Below are 20649 nucleotides of genomic sequence, written 5' to 3'. Positions count from 1 at the left end.
GTGTTCCGGACACTCCTTCAGGAAACACCACTGAGCTGGCAGGGACACACCCGGAAATGACGTACCGGCTGTATCAGCTCCTGCTTACACCGGCCCCGGCCTTATCAGTCACTGGAAAACCCAGACATGCACTACTACAGTCATTCCTTGCTTATTATCATCCACACTGTTACAGTCACTCCTTGTTTATTATCCACACTACTACAGTCACTCCTTACCTTATTACACACAGTGTTGTAGGAGTCTGAATACGAGCGGTATGAGAGCTTGTGTGGTCGGTAGCATGAAGATAATCAGGTAAACAGAGAAGCAGACACACAAGAACAGAAACAGTTTCGCAAGGAACAAATGGTGGCATGGAACGGAGAGCCTGAATGAAGTATTTTTATCAACTGTTGCTAGTCTTCCTAATGTCAGTTTGTCGCTCTTTGTACAACCCTTTAAACTACCTGTGTTTGTTTGTTTGTTTTCTATTAGTTTTATAAATTTTTGCTTTTTCTACGTGTTTTAATGGCTATCTGTAGTGTAAATCTTCCCTGTGTGTCTCTATCCGTTGCAGATAACTTTTGAATGTTACGTATGTAGCATTCGTTGTGAATATTTAATTGTTAATAACAGGATGGCAGTGGTGGACATTTGTCGGCTGTCACTAGGTGTGTCACATGTCAACTAACAATTAACTGATGAAACGTGTGTATCCGAATGTTGTTGACGGTTGTGTCTTGATGTTGGTTGTGGCTGTGTGACTGTGACATCACTTGACGAGGTCAGTGTTGCTCAGCATGCATGTCACGTGCAAGTGCACATGGAGCACCAGAGGTCAAAGTGTCCGATAAAACAATGATCGTACGATGCCACGCCTCACATTATCCTATAATGTCAGGTCTTCGTTATTTTGTTTTATAAAAGGGATGTCCTTGGCTGAGCTCTGTGGTATATTTGGTTTATCTTATCATCGTGTTGGACCTATGTGTGTGTTGTTGTTTGTATTTTGTTTTTGGCGGCTTGCCATTGTGTGTGTGGGTGTGGTGTCTCTTCCATGTCGGTGGCTTCAGTTCTTTGTCCACATGAAGACCACGATTGGCGCAGTTCTATGGCCTTCATGTCTGCTTGACCTTTGTTCGTCAGTGAACTTTTGTGATGGGCGCATTTGTCATCCGACTGACACGGTCTGTTGGATGTTCTGCTTGGAACTGTATTTTATATGGACGTGTATGCCTGTCTGTATGATATGTTGATGTTTGGACTGTAGACTGTGGTCGTGTTGTGTGTGGACATGAGATGTCCACTATCCAAATCACAATAACGATGACTTTTTCCGGGGCTCCAGTTGGAGTCTCGCTCACGGAGACAGCGATAAGGCGCTTATCTTTGGAGCTCTACCCTGAACTTTATCCAAATCCCCAAACCACGGACGTACATATATTATTCTGCATCTCCTTGACTAAACAGCAAGTCACTGGAGATGTGGCCTCTGTGGGCTTTGTACATAACATTCCTATGTTGCTGGGTGACAGCCCAGCAAAACCTTCTCCTCAACCCTGGGTTTGAGTCTCCTCTAGACGGTCACTGGGAGGCCGAAGGTTTCACGTTTTCTTTGACGAATGATGCGCATTCTGGTGAATATGCTTTCAAATCGTCGGGCAGGTAGGTGGCTCTAAGACATAGGAAACCAGCTATCAATCTTTTTCTGACTCTTCATCTCCGTATTTTTGTTTTTCCCCTTCACTTATTCACTCCCACGCACACACACATTGTACAGATATACGGAGGTTGATCAAAGATACATACAGAGAACAAGCTTTTTGCATCGTAATCCATGTTCTACAGTGTTGTACGACTCTGTGACGTGGCAGCTGCTTGTTGTTGTTGTTGTGACCAGGACAGCCGCCTGGCAAGGCCCCACCCAACAGGTGATGCTGCAGCGGGGACGAGCGTACACACTGACCGCCTGGGTCAAGCAGCTGAACGACAAGCCGGGCAAGGTGTTCCAGGTGTACCGCGCCGCCGTCGTCTTGCGTTACAGTGACGCAAGTAAGCATGTCACGTGACGCTTCATTTACTTGCTGTTGGTGTTGGCTTGTATTTTGAAGACAATGACTGAGCAAGCAAAATGATCAAGGTGGAGGTTTAGTATTCTGGGAGGTGCATCCGGCTGTTCGCGCATGGATGCATGAGGTCGCTCGTCTGTCATTGTCTCCTCCCCCATAAAAAAAGAAAAGTTCGGAAGCGCAAGGGTCAAACGCTCATTTGTCCCAAACAGAGGGAGGATTAAAAGGTCTCGGTAGATTTTAGTAAGTTTAGTAAGAACAGATAATCACCACGTAAGCAGAGGGACAAAGGTAGAGCTGTCTGTATGTCTGGTGGAACACCCATTCCTCTTGTTTATTCCTGTTCTTTTCTTCGTAGGTACGACTGACCGTCTCTTTGTTATCGACCACAGCATGGTGAGGGCTGCAGATGGTTGGTTCCAGATGACTGGATACTTCAGAACCCCTGACAGAGGTTTGGGTTATTACAAAGAGATAATGACAAAGAGTACAGCTGTGCCCCTCAGGCCTGTACACACCATAAAATATTTTAGATTTTTCTACTTTCCCTTGACAGAAAGAAAAAAGTTCCCTTTTATTTTTTTTTCTCTTCCATTTACCTTTCAGAAGTCTAACATATCACCCAAGCTCTCTGTTTAATATGTTTCAGCCTTGTCTTCAGCCCAAGTGCACTTCCAGGTGCAGGAGCCTGGTGTAGACTTTTTGATGGACGACACGTCGCTGCAGGAGCTCGTCGATGATGTCCGATGGAAGGAAGCAGCTGATCGCCGCATACAGGAGCTGCGCACCGGGAACATTCACATGCAGTATGCAGATCATTGCTAGCAAACTTCAAATAATAATTTAGATACTTCTGTGTGTATATATACACACTACACACACACACATATATATATATAGACATAATCCCTTGACCGGTACCATCAGCGGCTCTGCTGGTCCGTTAGTGTTAGTCGTTAGGGGATGGATGCAGCGGTTGACGAATGTCGCCTCTTAGGTCCAGCTGGAGCGGTGGTCAGCAGGTTCTCCATGCACTGACCAGTCTCTCCTTCACGCTAGCCAGCCTGTTTGCTGTGCACTTCAGCATTGATATTATCCTCCAGTAACCGAAAGGATGGCATTTAGACAGAATGCGGTGCCGCTTCACGTGGCCGAAGCATGCTTGGTCCCTTCACTCTTACGAAAAGGGTTCTTGGTGTCCAACGAACAATGGCGACCATGTTCCGTACAAAGTAATTGGGTTTGCGCTCCCTGTCGGAGATTTCGAGAAACATCCTCAGGTACTCAAATGCCTGTATTCTCCTCTCTGTGTCGGCAAGCAGAGTTTACCTCTCACCTCCGTGCAAGAAGAGGGGACTACGAGGGACTTGCACAGCCTGATGCTGTCCAGTCATATCGCTACTGTTGTCACCTTTTAAAATGTGACTTGAGCTGCCATCTTTGTTGGAGAGGGTGGCTCACAAGTAATTACAGCTGTTCACCTCCTCCGTTCGTGTACATCTCTGCTTCGTTCTTGCCATTAGTGTTAGCCACGATTATGCTCAGCATTTTAGCAGGAGATGGAGAGAACTTTTTAGTTTTATTTATTGTTACTGATGTTGTTAATGATGACAAGGATGAATTATTATCCACATCGTTGATGTAACATTTCTGGTATGTGTTTATGAGCGTGATTTGCTTCCTGCGTGTAAGCTGTATATGTTTGGCGCTCAATGCAGTTTTGTCAGTTATCCGAGTAAAACCAGAGAGCTTAGATGTAGAGAGGGTTCACTCGTGACCGCGGGAAAACTCGTCGGTTAGAGTTATCTTTCGTAATTGGATGCTACGAAACAACACGGCACAAGGCGATCGTCTGAGGCAAGGTGGGCAATTTTGCTGTGCAATAAACTGTCAGAACGCCAGATTTAAATCAACATCAAAAGAAAACGTTTCCACAATTTCCCAAAGGACGAAGAGAGGTAAGCTACAAATTTATTCTCAAATTACGATCCATATATAAGTGTACTGTAGTTGAGAGCAGTCTACTACAACACGTTTGCTCGATTTCTATGATTATTAAAACGACTTTACTGATTATACTGTGAAACTGTGTGATGAATTCTCACTTATCTGATTAGAAACCTTTTTAAATTTGTTATAGTATTTTCATTTAAGGCATTCGCCACTGGGGTGAGATGTTATAAAAAGATTTGTTATTAATATATTGAAAAAATCATTACAACAGGTGCAAAATATGGATGAACTTTACGAGAAGGAAAGATTTTGACCATCTTACACCATCTGATGTGTATGGAAAAGGATACTGTCTTTGCTCGGATCATTTCGAGGAAAGTCAGTACAACTGTCAAACCCCCAAAAAAGTCTTGTCTGGAATGCAGTACCCACAATTTTCGCCATTCCAAATCCACCATTCAAGGTTGATAACTTATGATTATTAGATAATGATATATTTCAATATATATTACTAAGCCATATTTTACCATCATGGGCCTTTGTTTCTGTCATATTTTATTTTTTAATTAACATTTATCATGAGAGATCACTCTAACTGGCACATAAGGCTAATGATGATCATAGCTTGCATCTGGGCATAAAGAGTTTCTCTGTGACACTTTGCAATGGTTGGACACTGTTGAAACACCCTCATCCAATGCACTACCTTGTCTGACAGGGTGGAAGATGACTGTGCAGGCTCTGCTTGAGCTTTTTGATTAGCTTCAGACAAATCATGATATTTTATTACTTCTTACAGAAAAACTGAATCACGACTGCTTAGAAGACTTTTTTTTCTTGCTTTCAGGGAAAGAGGGAGCATCTGCATAATCCCACTGCAGAACAGTTTAGATTATTCTTCCGTCAGATCATGATTGAGAACCTGTTTCATCACAGTCGTGGAACTAATTGCCAGAAGGACAATGACAGCTCTTTATTGACTCTGACATCTGTGACCACTGACAAACAACAGGACATAATGATATGTAATGTAGATATTGACGAGAATGACTATGACCATGACATCGATTGTTTAAATGACAAAGACATTATTGATAAAGTAAATATCACTTTCAATAATTTTGATGATAACTGTAGTGACCCTCTAGCCATTTTCTCCATACAACCACCACCAAAAAAACAAAAATTCTGAGTGAGACAGTCAAGATATTAGAGTGTACCTGTTGTAAAAATATTGACCAGTTACTACCTGGGAAAAAAGTTAATTCTCAGTTGATTCGACTTTTGTGGGAAGAGCTAAAAAGCATTGACCTCTGTTGTCCACATGGTGCATGTGATCTGAAAGGAAGTGTGATTAATCTATTTATCAATATTTTTCTTTGAAAGATAGCTCTGTGTCCTTTTTTGAAAAAGGAGCAAAAAAGAAATAAAAAAATGTTAAAGTTACATCATTTGTAGCTTTTAAGCTAAAGTAATTTAAAATTATTATAGAAAAGTGTGAAAGAAAATGTTATAAATCTTCATTTAAATTACATGTGAGAATGATCCCTTTTGAGTACCTGCTTGCTGTATATTTCATAGTAAGCATAGCTGTTATCTTTAAATTGTCAACCAATGTTCTTACAACAAGGGATATGAATGTATATAAATATATACATTATTATTAATAGTAGTATTATGATTTGATATTAATTATGATTATTATGATTTGTGTGAGAATTTATTGCCCATGCTTGTATGTAAACAGAAATCTATATGTCTCAGTATATGTGAGCAAGTATTCTGAATGTGGCTTGTTTATATTCATGTGTAATTCTGTTTTTAACTGCTTTTCTCATATTAATAAATTCTCATAAATTAGATTTTTATGGATTTTAAATAAATGCAAATTTGTGCTCATGTATGTGCTGTTTGAATTTATAAAAGTTATCCTGTTTAAATATAGTCAGCTGTCATACATGTATTAAAACTCTTCCAAACTACCCTCATCTAAGCAATTCTCATCAATAAAAGACACAAAAATCTGTTCTTAGATAAAGGTCATTTGATATCGCAAACACCTAGACATTTACTCCAAAGATAAACAGTGCTAGCGACGACTTTGTTTAGTAGTGGTTGATAGTAGCAACTGCGGCGTAGCATCTTTTTTCGAAGGGACGTAACTCCGTCACTACTTTTCTTAACAAGTAAGGATAAAGAAGGAGTGCACCCTCTCTACATCTAAGCTCTCTGGTAAAACAAAGTCTGTGGGTGGAAAGGTGAACCACGCAAGACGCAAACTCACGCTTGTGATGCCTTCATTGAGAGAGAGAAAGCCAAAACTGTTGAGTGCAAACGCTTTGTGTTGACCTCCAGGTGCAGCAGTGTAGGTGTGCACTGACCTGAAGACACATCCTTATCTCCTGTGTTCACTTTCCACAGGTTCACTCTGCCCAGAGGAGTGCTCGCTCAAGACGTCAACGTTGAGGTCAGGTCACATCGAGTGACAGAGAGAGAGAGAAGTGTAATGAACATTGACAGAAAGATGGACAGACAGATTTCCAGGATGGACAGAGACACACCAACACGTACATCCGAGATTGAGATGGACAGACATCCAGACACATAAAGACAGCCAGGGGACCAGTTGGCTAACCCTAAGACACGTGGAGAGGTAGACATATGGATAGACGTATATAGACAAAAACATGCGGATATGTAGACAGAGGGACACGTGTGTAGACAGATGTGCAGACTGACAAATTAATATCCGTATCCCGTAGCGACACAAACACGTAGCAAGAGATTACATAGTGTTTACGAGTGTGGGTCCTTCTACGTGTGCCTGCATGCGTGCTTGTGCATAACTGTGCGTTTGTGTGTGTTTGTGTGTGTTTGTGTACCATCAGGTTTCTCTGAAAAAACATGAGTTTGGTTTTGGTACCTTGATACAAGACAGCTGGTTGACAGACTCTGTCCACACCAAGTACCAGGAGCAAGTGTTCAAGTTGTTTAACACAGCCACTACTCAAGGTGTGAAATGGAAGTTTGACCGCGGAACTCAGGTGAGGCTGTTGACAAACATTTTTCTTGTGTTACTTGTAAATAGTGAATAAACAAAATAACATCAAATTAAATGTACACAAAACTGATCACATTAATTCGCCAAAATCCGAGTACACTCAAAAATCACAAAGCATCATCAGAAACAATCTGTTGTTGATCATTGATGGAGAAGTAGACACCCGACAATGTTTCAACATAAACTGCTGTCTGCCTGTTTCAGTTCCATCCGGACTTCAGTCGAGCTGTTCACTCTATCAATCTTCTGAGAGAAAAGGGGTAAATGTGAAAGAAAATAACAGTAATTTGTAATTTAATATTTCAAATTTGTATAGCAAATAACTATAATATTATCAGCAGCTTATTTGTTGGCACTCGGAGGCCGTAGTTTTGAAGCAACTTCAGGAACTCAAGGAAAAGCGAATTCTTTTCGTATGCTACGGACACCTTGCTTCTTTACCCCAGAGCATCTCTACCTAATCTTTATAACTACAGTTCTATAGCTAAAACCATGTGTAAATATACATATATATGTATCTTGTACAAATGAAATTAAGGAACTGACAAGCTTTATTGCTGAAAAGAATTCTGTACAGATGTACAAAACTGACATTTCAGGGACTAAAGCTAGTCTCATCTTGTTCTTTCAACATGACGGGTACATGATAAAGAAATTGTGGTGTAAATTGAAAAAAATAGACATAACTTACTTTCTGTGTTTATGTGATCTGCGGGGGAAAGAGGGTGGAAGGGTAAACTTGATTTCCAAGATAAGTAGTAAATATAGTTGTCAAATTGTTCTTTACTGTCTCTGTGTACGTGCAGCATATGTCTGCGTCGAGAGAACTTGTCTGTAGACCGGATGTCTGTTGTCAGCGATTTACTTTTGTTTTCAGATTTTCAACTGTTACTTCCACTTACATTAAATTAGAGAGGTGATTAAAGCTAATATAACGCAGCACGGTTTAATGTCTAAGAACTATTGTCTTACTTAAGAAGCAAAAATTATAACTTTCATCTGTGGGTAAACTAGAAAGTGTGATGCACCCGAATCCTTAAAAAACAATCAGCAGATTTTTTTGTATTTATAACCCAATATCGTTATCTGTACACCATCATGTCAGTCTGCCCCTCCAGTCCTGTTCAACGTAAACTACGGGTGACCGGTGGATGTCTACTCCTCCTCTCTCCTCACTTTATGACAGAGTGTGTCTCCCTCCAAGTTACCTCTACCTATAGATCATATATATCATACCTATAGACCCCTACCTGATTCCTGACATGCCTACACAAGCTGTAAAATGTACCAGTGAACAATAAACTAATAGCAGCCTAGTCTATTTTAATATAATTTATACATGCTGTTTTAAAATTGTCACAATTATTTCCATTTCCTTTTAGAAAAATCGTGAAGTTTATATTGGCCGTTTCTTTATGATGGTAGAATACGCGTTCGTGCCCACAACATGTTTTGGGGTTTTGAGAAAAATCTGCCCGACTACGTAAAAACAATGTCAGCATCGACACTAAACACCACAGTACATGAACGTCTTGTCTACATGACCAATCTCATCAAAGGCAAGTAAGTACAAGACTACATGTCATGGCAATAGGGAGAAAAGAGACTGGAGCAATCGGGGCACCATTTGATGTAACATGTCTGTATGTAATTCTGTCATGTTATGCATGAGGGATATTGTTTGTTGTAACATGTTTTATAGGTAAAGATTTGTTGCAGCACCTTTGCATGTAATGTGTCTTTGTGAGACATGAACTGTATCGTGGTTGTAGTCTTGTACAATGGAAACATAATTCATTGCAGTTTGTTTGCACGAGATTTGCTTGTCCTGTGTGCAGAGCTGAACACTGGGATGTCGTGAATGAGCTCCTCCATGGTCAGTGGTTTGAGGATCGCATGGGCGACCCGTTATACAGCGAGCATCTGTACAGAGAGGTTCACAACCTTGACCCTTACCCCCAGCTCTTCCTCAACGACTACTCCGTGGCAGCGCGAGCAGAAGCTACTGATGTAAGCATCACTGCTAAACCACTTTTCATCTGGCTTGTATAGTCAGACGACGCGACGACGACGATGATGATGAAAGATGGTGTAAGCGTAAACTGACGATGCTCCAGCAGCCTGTCTCGTGCTGAATGAAATTCTGATGATACTGGAAGCTGATGGCGCTAATTCATGTCGACTCATTGGCTTGATTTCAGGCTTACCTCCAGCTGGCTAGAAAGTTCTTGGCTCATGGTGTTCCAGTCCATGGTCTTGGCGTTCAGAGTCACTTCCACACCGCTGTTCCCGATCCAACACTCATAATGGTGAGCTGCATCAACCTTAACGACAAATAAAGCGTTAGTTCGCTTGTAACGAGTACTGATGAAAACAGTACCAGGCGCTGGGGAATGTTTGAAACATTGTAAAGAAATGAGCCATAAGCACCTGTTTGAAGCCGCCTTGCAAGGGTGCAAGGCAAGGGTGGAGAGTTCCAAGCAGATGGATCAGGGTGGGGTGAGGTTCGGTGGCCAACAGACAGCGCGGGGAATGTGTAGCAGGTGTATCAGCTACTGAAGGAAGTGTGCGGGATCCAGTCTGGATGATGAGGTAGCAAGGTAATTAGGGGCACGGTGATAGACATTTATTGCAAATACAGTCCAGTTTGTGTGCCTGATATATAACAGGCAGCCATTAAAATAAGCGAGGCAGGGGGCTGATGTGATCTCGTGCTGCGTGTGGCAACAGGCAGGCCAGAAAAAAGGAGTTGCAGTAATCCAGGCATACGAAAACAAAGGAGATAATTAACTTGGCGGCGACATCTGGACTTAACGGCTAATGGCGAAAACAACAAATGTTCAAGACTGGACGATAAGGGGATGACTGTCTCGGAGACTAAAGGGACAAGAAAGGCGCACGGTCTTGTGCTACATAGCGCCTCTTGGCTCAGCCTGTCCTACTTGATTACAGGCTATCCTGGACCACCTGGCTCAAGCTGGGTTACCCATATGGGCAACAGAGTTGGACGTCTGGCAGGAGGACCGGGCAAAGCGGGCAGACTACTACGACACGGTGCTGCGCCTCTTCTTCTCACACCCAGCGGTCAAAGGTGTCATCTTCTGGGGCTTCTGGGACCAGGATGTGGTCGACAGCCGCTCTGCGCTGGCTGAGGGCAGTAATGTTGAAGTGAGTGGCAGTAATCAGTACTTTGTTATGCACCATTCTGCGTGTAAATGATTGTAAGACTACTGTAAAGACAGTAGTGTGTCTGCCACACATAATTGTATGGCCTGCTTCAGTCACATCTTGCAAATAAACGTAAATGCTAATGTTAATCAAACTAAGCTCACATTTCAAGAATTGCTATTTAGTGCACTTTTTAACTCTTTTAATAGACTTTCAATATCATAAACTGCTGGCCAATGCATAATACAAAAAATGATTATGCACATGCTGTTACTGTTATTCTTGTACTTACATTACAGTACAGTTAAGGTATTCAGTATTTAATGCAATGCATTGAATCCTCCTTGAGAACATGTGTCTATATAATTATATTCCCTATGCTATGATTCTTACGCAAATTTAGCGATGTAACATCAGCTTTTCATACAAGGTAATGTGCTATTCCACTTGTATTTTTCATTTCAATTCAGTGTTTGTAAGTTCTGTCCCCAAAAAAAGAATGATTTTGTAGAAATCCAGCCAAGGCTTATAGTATCATCTTCAAGAGGAAACCAATTCTTGTGGTCTTGTGTCACAGCTAAATGAAGCAGGCCATCGTTTTGTTGACTTGACTCAGCGAGAGTGGAGCACCAACGTTAGTGTCAATCTCGCATCAAATACATTTTTTAACATCACGGGGTTCAAGGGCGAGTATGAGGCGAAAGTTATGTACCACAACTCGCTAATCAAGGTTATCCCCTTTACCTTATCCAATGAAAGGATCAGCATCAGCGTGGACATTGAAGGTAACATTTACTTGTTTTAAACTGTCATATCAAGTTTACTAGGATCATTTCCAATCACTTATCTCTCAGTACTCTCCCCATGCTGTTTGAGCAATGACTTACATGGTGATCCACTGCAGTTATGACAAAATTTGCAGGTGAATAATATGGCCATTGCTATTAGAATGATGGGGAGTGATAAATGTTGATAGCAAAAAGATTAAAAAAATCTTAATGGTACTTAGTTCTGACGAAGACTTTCATATTTTTCAGTCCAGTTATTGAAAGGAAATGGTTTAATCCACTTCAGTATATCCACTTGTACCTTGTACAGGAGATGTTTCCCCTATGCAACAGATTAATCCAGTCACTATGCTGTTTGTCTTTAGTACACTGCTAAAGGGGGAAAAAAGGAAAGGGAGTTTATACATGAATGATTTTAAATAACAGTTCAATGGTTAACCGTGATCATGCTATTTTCAAATAGCAATATTTTCAGCAGCACAGAGATTAGCAAATCAATGATACATTCTTCCTGATTAATAACAATTTCTTACAGCATAAATTTTTTCACTTTCTTGACAGAGAGTTTGGTGGGATAGCTGGTGATTTGATATGAAGGTAATGTAACATAAAATCTTTATTTGATAACTTTAAGGCTTTTTAGCAATTTTTGCTCTGATGGACAAATTTTTCTGAATTTCTGTAACCTTGATAACAAAAGACTGCTGTTCATAAATGTTCGACATCCATTGATTACTCTGTGTCCATGTATTTCTCTCTCACATTCTTGATCTTCTCATACTCAAATTCTGCACCTACAGCACATGACATGAGACCTTCCAGAGTACGGTCTTCCCCTTCACCAAACACATAGCCACTAGCCTTGTCAGCAGCCTTTCTGACCTGGAGCATGGTCTCTTTGTCCTGCACAAATACAGAACAAAAGCTGCAAAATAGAGCATCATATATACCTAAACTTAACAAAATAACATCCTCAACTCATAAGCATGTTCATCGAGCAGTTTAGCCTACCCAAGCTAGGTAAATCTGCTAACACCATGCTAAAATGTTGCATTTGTGACCTCAGGACAGGTCTATCCAAACTGTTTTCTCCTTTAACTCATCTAAAGTGTCCCAGCCAATAACTTAATCACACATAAGATGAACATTGTTCTTGATCTCATTCAACATAAGCAAACACAAATTTTAGAAAGCATCTAAATAAATTGAATAAAATATGTTACAGAACTGTTTAGTAAATACCACTTTTACTAAACTCCTAATCGGAGACTCACATTTGCCATAAAAAATAAATCTTAATCCTCTCTTTGTATTTTGTTGTTGGTCCATTTTGTTTTTGCATACAAACAAATATTATTATTATGTAATGTTTGCTTGGAGAGCACCAACTGGTGACAGAACATAAAAATTGACTTTCCACAGCATATTTTTTTTCATATTTTCATTTTGATTTTAGGTTTCACACTTACAATCTTGAACCTTGAATAACAAGGCATGCGAGAATTCACCCTATTCTACTATGACATTTGCTCAAAAAGTGTTTAGAATTGGACAAACCTTATGGAATTAGCAGGGAGACAACTGCTGTGGTGTGCCAAGAGACTAAATGGATACATGGGCTTGTGTTCATAAGGGATTAAATTTTAGTGCTAATCAACCTTGGTGACCTTCCTTAGGGAGTGGGATTGTAAAGTTTTTTTTATTAGTTGTTAACTATTATAATAGCAAGAAATAAAACCCACTGACAGATTGTTTGTTATGTTATGAAAGACAGAGCATGTAACTGTTGCAAGCCTGAGTGGTGAAGCTGTGATAGTCACTCAAAAATAAGACAATGATGATTATTACTTGTAGAACTATATGCTTTATGAAAAGACTTTGAGTTGTCACCTGCACATTGAGTGGAATAAAATTGACCAGGCTGTAGTCCTCAACAACGCCAACTATGACTTCATTCAGTCGCTTGTACTTGCTGAGCAATGGATCATCCTGAAAAAGACAAGCAAAAATGCACATGTACATCCCCAAAACTCCTAACTTTTAGCTTGTTCTATCAAAGAATAATCTGGACCCATCTTAGGCTTCCATGACCATAAAACAATGTTCATGCATAATTGCTTCCCAGACTCTTACCTGCAAATGCCCAAGGAGATATGACAGATCCAAGACTTCAGTATAAAAATCCAAATTGAAGTCTAGCCTGCCATGCTTTTCTATAAGATCGGCTTTGGATAGTACATTGATATGGGGTAAAGCCATTTGCAGCATGGTAGTTAAGGAGGTCAGCAGCACAGCAATGAACTTCCCAGGGTCACTACAGTAGTGAGAATCCACAAGATGAATGGCAACCAACCGGTAATCCTCAGTGTCTACTAGCTGCTTCACAATATTGCGTGCTGCATTGTTATGAGTATACAGTTCCACCTGGTAGTACAAAAACATCATGAAAGTGCAAGCTTTCACAGTTAAGATTCTACAATGGCAAAAGAGATTTATTTCAAATACAGGATAATGAGAAACAAGCAGAGAACTTTAAATACTGCTCTTTGCCCTATTACATTTGTGTGCGTGTGTGTGTGTTAACCAATGACCTCTTCTATTTTCTACAAATAACACCCACACACCCACACACAAACTGTAGGTTATTTGTCCAATAATAAGAAATAATTTGAATCCAGAGAATGTAAAACTTCCCAGTAGCAAAGCATCTCCATTGCAGAAATAAGCTTACCTGTCCTGGTAAGTCAAAAAGCAAGTACTTGTCTTTCAATGGTGTCAGTCTCTTTAGCAACCAGTCCATATTCTTTTCCAGGTATTCCATGCAGTAAACGAAACCTCCATTTGGCCCCAGTTTTAGATGTTCCATTACATCATTCACTGTTATAAGTTCGGAAATATCAACATCACACCTAAAGTTATGGACAGAAAAGTTCTGTCAAGTATGTTGATAGTAAACTGTAATATGATGACAGTACTAATTAGCAATTAAAGATATTTTTAAAAATAAAACAAAATGCAAAAAAATCTAAGCGGTGTATTGATTACATACACAAGCTAATCTTAAGACATTTAAAAAAGATTTAACTCATTTTAAGGAGCTATCTGTTCTAAAACCTGATGTGAAGAATTTTGTTGCATTTTCAGAAAATATTTAAGTATCAAATAAACTGAGGGTTTTTTTTTTTTTTCATTCTTAAATGGCATAGAGTAAATGTGGTTGTGATGTTACTATTACTCAGCTATCGGAGCTGCTTACCTATTTCCAAAGGAATCAGTATTTAGTAACTATACATCCATACTCTGTACTGAAAAATCCATATTTTTATTTATCTTACTAAAATTTTCAATGTAAAATGAAAGATATTAGTTTCAAATAAATATAGGAGTCAAAGAGAAATAATAAAATATTTAAATCAGTCCAATGTCTTTTCTGTGATTAAGCAAAATATCATTTTCATTGAAAATACTAGTCCTTTTATAAAAATGTAGATTTTCCTTCTACATTTAAGTTTTTTATACCATATCTAAGTCTTTGTTACCTATTACAAAATGGGGAAAATTATTCTCTAAAAAGCTTTGTAAACATATAAACACATGGATGTGTGCATGCATTGCCAGAAAATAACATCAGTGAAATCATGTCATCATCATTTTTATGAGGCTTTAATGAAGATCACTTCACACTGCTGCAACTTCAGAAGCAGTTGATGGTCATGGCTCTCTTTTCAAGACCTTTAATAGTCTCTGAACTCAACATTTTATAAAGAGGACTACCTGTCAGCATTATAATATCAACTAAAGAATAGAATACATGTATTTAAAATGCATAATCAGCCAAAGCATGCATGTTTTCAGTTAACATACAAACAGTTACCTGTAAGGCACATTGTCATTTGCAGGATCCAGGTTTATGACGGATACCTGACGTCCCAAACCTTCTAAGAACTGGGCCATTGCCGCACAGTATGTTGTCTTCCCTGACCCAGGGGCCCTATTACAACCTGTCCAAATGGCATCCCTTTCTTTTGTGGTTCTTTATATTACAAGAACAGAAATATCTTGGCTTGGAATTAGTCTACTTTTACTTCACAAACTTTATTCTTCTCTGTCATGGAAAAATAACCGGTTTACCTGAAAAACATAGATGTGCATATGAGTCTTTTCACGCACTCACACACAGTTCTGTCATCACAGAGAACCGAGGAGGCATACACGAGTGTGTGGTTAATTACGCACAACAGGAGTCCTCGGATAAAAACACTCTACACTCTCTACACCCAGCCATTGACGTCTTTGCAGACAACACGCTCTCTACTGACAGAAATTGCTGGCTTCTTTAATCTATCACTATATGATATTCTGACAAACAGAACTGGATGGTTACATGAGACTACAACTGCGTGCAGTGATACTAATAATAACCTCACAGGGGAGATCACTCTTGAGAGACAAAAACAAGATGGCGGTAATGTTTGCTTCTACTGCTAGGTAAGTGGGCGTTTTTCTTGGCGCCTCAACTGAGAATCTAAACAAAAGAACTTCACAGCTGGTTAAAAATTCCTCTATAAAAGTAGATCTCCTACAATGAAGAAACATGTCACCTTTACATTTCTGTAAAGGCGGCGCTGGTTATGCGGTGCACAAGTAATTCTAATCGCCGACGAGTTGACTATCGACACAGATCTGAGAGTACCACGGTGCGCATTTTGACTGGCATATCAGACTTCGAGACACTAATTCATTGCCAATAACAATTTTCAGAAGAATACATTAAAGTTTATCAGCTGATGTTGACTATATTTTAGGAGTCTAAATTTGGATCCGATAAAGGGCATCTGCGATCAAGTTCGATGAGTATGCATTAGTGATCAGACGAGATATCTTAAGAAGCATCAACTGACTGTACTATATGGTCATCAGGTTTATATATGACCCAGTCCAAAATGTGTTCTGTTTTGTGAATTGGCTTTGGGCTGGGCGAAATGGAAGCTAGGTTTACAGCGTCACTGCCATTTTGATACAGTGTCAGGATTCTTTGCCGTTGCGTGCTTTCAGACATCTCTGGTTTCCTTAACATTGCCAACATTATCTTTATCCAAGGCTTCTTACTGTAATTGTTGTAATGTAATGAACATTTGACCGAATCACTAATTAAGCTAGTTCTCTTGCTGACTTTTTGTTTTGTTTTGTTTTTTTTGTTTGTTTTTGTTTTTGGGAGGTGGTGATAAAGGGCGCGATTTAGTCACTTTCAGTTCACAAAGGAAAATGATTTTTATAAGTTTTTTCTTAATTTTCTGTATGATTGATATCATTATGGTGTGACCTTTAGTATTTAGTATAGACTACATACTGAACAATTAAGTTGGCTGTAATATAGTTTCCTGTTGATATCCATTACAATACATCATTAAATGGTATAATTTTAACATCCAAGAGACACATAATGCCGTCAGTTTTTTTGTTTTTTTTTGGTATATTGGTACTGTAACATGTAGACATATTTTGGTAATTTTTTGGGTACATGATTATTGAAATATGTGGGAAGCACTTAGACACACCATCAATTTTTAGGGTATGTTGGTACTAAAATGTGCATGTAGAGCTTAAACATAAACCAGCAACTGTTGTGATACACTGCTACAAAGCAACTTACCATACTCTATGTATACTTAAATTGCATTCCCTCTTTACCTGGCTCTACTGACTTAAATTCTGGAATTTTGCTATGCAAATAATTGCCTTACTTCATCATCCTATATAACATATAAATGTTCACCATATTCTTCTACTGGTTAAATCCTCAGCATCAAGAAAGCTGTGACCTTGATAAATGAACTGGATTCTGCAAAATTCCCACTTTTGCTATCTCGAATTTTGCAAAAGCTCCACGTTAAGGTAGGCAGATTTGTCATGGAAGTCTAAAGCATCATTAGTTTTATTTAACAGATTTATGTAATCATGTGTTTTTATCCAGCAAAGAAAATACTATTTGTTGTTTGAATGAAAAGACAGTATTTTTATCAAAGTCCTAGAAGACCTTTAAGAATCAGTTCTGAGTTTAAAATATAACCAAAATCAGAGCGCCCTGATCGCAGTTGCCTATGTCTCATGGTGATATCATCAAGTGGCAAGTTCAGTCTTTAATATTTGCACTATTTATGCCTATACACTTGATCATGTGGCATTGATGCACAAAGTTTTCAAGGGGAGAAGATAATTTTGAAAAAATTGAAAAAGTTAACACAGTAATGCCATCTCTTACCTGATCTTTTATGTTTATATTCTTACCTCCACCAAAGACATTATTTTAAAATCTTATTATCAGTATCATGCAATATGAAATAAATATTTTATGGCTTCTTCATTTAAAATCTGCTTTTAAATGATTGTTTTCTCAAGGAATTCTTGGTAGAAATTTCTTCATGTTGCCTTCACTTTCTGCATTTTGTATGCAGAAGGAGCGTGCTTTTTCTGAGGAAGAAGAAGATAAGCTGCAGAGTGCTTTAGGGGTCACAGCTGATGACCTTGAACTAATTATACAGACGCTAGAGTTTATTCTGCAACAGGTGAGCTGTTTGTGTTTAGATTTGCCTATTCTTTTCCAACTGTCCTATTCATTCATGAAAGCTGCCAATGCCACTATTATTGCTACAATAACAATAGTTATTCATAATAGTTTTTACACACATGTGCTTGATATTTCACAAAATCTTTTAACAATGTTATGATTATTAACATGAAATCTTATTTAGATGACATATAAAGTTCATGAAATATTCTTTTGTTACTGATTCTTCTTAGGAAGATAAGTGCTCCAAAAATACTAAAATAGATAATGAAACTGTAGTCATTTAGACTGTGTAGGCTGTCACATGTCTGTTTACATGCATTTTGTAATTGTGTGACATGAGTGTATATGCATGTATATGTGTGTGCACATACGCATGTGCGTATTTTCAGGCAGCATATCATGCAGCCAAACCTCAAGTGCTATCACAGCAGCTCATGCAGATAGACCTCCAGGATGAGAAGGTAATTTTTTTCTCTCTGTCTCTCTGTCTACCTGTCTATTCATCTTCTTTGAACACCTACATTTTGCTTGGATCAAATTAGTATTTTTAAAACATCTTTGAAAATAAACATTAACAATTTTAAGGAAAAAATGGGCTAACCTGAAGTTTCAGCTTGACCTAAAGGTAGGGGGGAATATGGAATGCCAGCACTGAGTGCCCAGCAAATGAAGCTGTTCAAATGCTCGTTTTCTTGAAGTACTATCAAAGGTCAAAGCTGAGAAAAATATGTGGCTTACTTGCATTATGTGCTAGTTAGATGCACATTTTTTTTTTAACTGAACTGTGTCTTTTAAAATTATGGATGTGTTCTGTGTACTGCAAATATAGGTTCAACCCATAGTGGAAGCCTGGTCTTCTAATGCGAAAGATATAGTTAGTCAGCTTCGCCAGCGTACCATTCATCCAAAACAAGTGAGTAGTAAAGTGGCATTTAGACCTTTTTTGACTAACGCTTTCTGGAATTATGCCTGGATTACATTTGAATTTATCAAGTGAAAGGTGCTTGCCATTAGCGATGGAATGTCCTTTTATTGTTATTAAGTATTATTTCTTAATTCTTGAGAGGTATTAGTCAAGAGCAGTGCTTTCATTCTTAGTGTTTAGTCACCAGTGCATTTTCCTACTTTGTGCTGTAGCTGATTTAAGTGTTCTTATAGCTACAACATGCACTCAGATACTTCAAACCATTACATCTCAAAGAAAAAAAGTGGTCCAGCATCAACAGACTGTTTTGAAAATCACCCTTTAATTGCATCATTTCAGGTATTGAAATTTTAGACATGCACACTCATACATAATAATACAGAAAGTGGAATGAGAATTTTAAATAATCCTGCTTTTTTTATCATCAGTAAATTATGTATTAATGCTATTTCTTCATATATATATATGTGTGTGTATACATAAACAGTTGGAGGAAGTCAAATGGCGACTAAACCTCCAAATGGCCCAGTCAACAAGGCTGAAGATGAAAGTTCCCAATGCTATGTTTGAGTTAAGCGTGCATGACGACAATTCAGGGGTAAGTTTGTAAGTAAGACAACAAAAATCAATTGTAAATTTAACAATACAACATGATATTATATGACAGATTAAAATTATTGCTATACATTATTATTGCTATGGTAAATTTGCAAGCCTCATTCTATGATCATTTTTATTTTATCTTTCAGGGAAGAGAGAAAATAAGAGTAGAATTTACACATGAGGAATTGTATGGATTCTACAATCAGGTAACTGTGCTGTCTTAAAAGAATAATTAAACTGTCAGCATATTTTCACAAAAAACAATGTCAAAAAAACTTCAAGAACTTTATTATACTAATATATGAACATTTATTTTGCTCCTTCACATTTGTATTTGGCTTACATTTGCATTGTCACATGTACATTTGTGGCAAAAAGCAGAGGCATGTATCATCCATCCTTGACCTAATGGTATCATCACTGATTTGAAGCTAATGTGACACACTTTGCATACATGGCTCCTTGCAGCTGTTGTTATTTCACATTGTGCATGCTGTTTTTGATCTGTGTATTTGTTTAGCACCATGAGCATTTTATTTAGGGAAAAACACTGTATAAGAATGCTTCACTCTTCTAATTATTGTCTCATTTCAGCTGGAGACCATTCAGAAGCAACTGGATTCCCTTAGTTGATACAGAAAGTATTATTTCCTTTGCCAAGCTTTGCAGTGTTTTAAGTGACAAGTGAGAATTGTGGGGGTAAGGAGATGGGGGATCTTACTAGTCTGGTTTCAGATCAAGAAATTTAATAATTTTTTGAAAATTAAGTTTTTACATAACTGTGTCATTTTTAGAACTACAAATCACTTTATTTCAATAGATCTTTGTAAAGTGAGATATGTCATCATGCACTGGTTTTTTGTTGATTAGATCTATATGTATAATTTTTTTTAATTAATCCACTTCATTGCTGAGGTGATTGTCCAGTGATTGTGAACTGGATTTTTTTTTGTACTAGGCATAACCTTAACTTTTGGGGGATTAGATATAGGTGTTTGATCAGAAAAATATTTGGATAATTGATACAAAATCATACAGATCAGACTTTTACCATATGTATTTAAAATTCCATATTTGTTGTGTTGCTGGTTGGATAATGTACATAAATTTCAAAACCTGACACCATAAGAGTTGTACATTTAAATTGTTTTAGTAACTTCAATCACCTTGTAAATAAACATTGCATGTTCCAGACTGCATTTCTAATATTCAGTAGATTCCAGTTGTTGTAGGAGGTAGCTGGTGACACACATACACTGACTGTGCTGACGATCCAATCTTATACCAGGGAATTAAGGCAGTCAATCCGTTCATAAACTGGCGCTACTTGATACTACCATTCTCTCCATCCTCCTTCCCTCCGCCATGTCGTTGCATGCACCTTTGTGACACTTTCACAAGGCAGAGTATTACAGTACACATGGTTGGGAACAACTTTATTCTGTAAATTTAAAAAAATTCTTGAATCATACTTTAATAGTGCAGATATTTGGATATGCGTCTTGTTTCTAATTATGAAGAAACTGGAC

The 20649-nt window shown here is 38.4% G+C and overlaps 3 protein-coding genes across 9 annotated transcripts; 2 read left to right on the top strand and 1 right to left on the bottom strand.

Annotated features, from left to right (window-relative positions):
- The first annotated feature begins 215 nt into the window (after positions 1–215).
- On the top strand, positions 216–12764 carry LOC112554196 (anti-sigma-I factor RsgI6-like). 6 transcript variants are annotated; one of them, XM_025221843.1, is made up of 14 exons: positions 1079–1647; positions 1883–2034; positions 2410–2505; positions 2701–2857; positions 6426–6471; positions 6893–7048; positions 7270–7325; positions 8491–8628; positions 8904–9075; positions 9267–9374; positions 10018–10233; positions 10811–11018; positions 11583–11618; positions 12478–12764. In XM_025221843.1, exons 1-13 carry the CDS (start codon positions 1466–1468, stop codon positions 11597–11599), a joined length of 1704 nt encoding a protein of 567 aa, XP_025077628.1. In that variant the 5' UTR covers positions 1079–1465; the 3' UTR covers positions 11600–11618; positions 12478–12764. The 6 variants fall into 6 exon arrangements, with proteins under 6 accessions (XP_025077630.1, XP_025077631.1, XP_025077627.1 ...); XM_025221842.1 differs by lacking the exons at positions 11583–11618; positions 12478–12764 and adding an exon at positions 11130–11398 and having other exon boundaries at positions 1073–1647; positions 10811–11067; XM_025221844.1 differs by lacking the exon at positions 12478–12764 and having other exon boundaries at positions 1075–1647; positions 11583–11711.
- Positions 11547–15032, bottom strand: LOC112554197 (GPN-loop GTPase 2-like). Of its 2 annotated transcripts, none has more exons than XM_025221849.1 (5): positions 14896–15032; positions 13753–13898; positions 13155–13445; positions 12912–13010; positions 11547–11924 (listed from the first exon to the last, which is right to left on the bottom strand). In XM_025221849.1, the coding sequence occupies exons 1-5, from the start codon at positions 14912–14914 to the stop codon at positions 11754–11756; spliced, it is 726 nt and encodes a 241-aa protein (XP_025077634.1). In that variant the 5' UTR covers positions 14915–15032; the 3' UTR covers positions 11547–11753. The 2 variants fall into 2 exon arrangements, with proteins under 2 accessions (XP_025077634.1, XP_025077633.1); XM_025221848.1 differs by having other exon boundaries at positions 13753–13930; positions 14896–15025.
- Positions 15033–15371: 339 nt separating this feature from the next.
- Positions 15372–20314, top strand: LOC112554198 (COMM domain-containing protein 10-like). The gene is made up of 8 exons (XM_025221850.1): positions 15372–15509; positions 16826–16916; positions 17477–17587; positions 17982–18053; positions 18422–18505; positions 19005–19115; positions 19267–19326; positions 19715–20314. Exons 1-8 carry the CDS (start codon positions 15406–15408, stop codon positions 19751–19753), a joined length of 672 nt encoding a protein of 223 aa, XP_025077635.1. The 5' UTR covers positions 15372–15405; the 3' UTR covers positions 19754–20314.
- Positions 20315–20649: the final 335 nt, after the last annotated feature.

Source organism: Pomacea canaliculata, linkage group LG13 (genome assembly GCF_003073045.1).
Source record: "Pomacea canaliculata isolate SZHN2017 linkage group LG13, ASM307304v1, whole genome shotgun sequence".
In the NCBI taxonomy this organism is placed as follows: Eukaryota; Metazoa; Mollusca; class Gastropoda; order Architaenioglossa; family Ampullariidae; genus Pomacea; species Pomacea canaliculata.
Note: the sequence above shows the minus strand (reverse complement) of the source record. Positions and strands in the feature narration are given on the sequence as shown.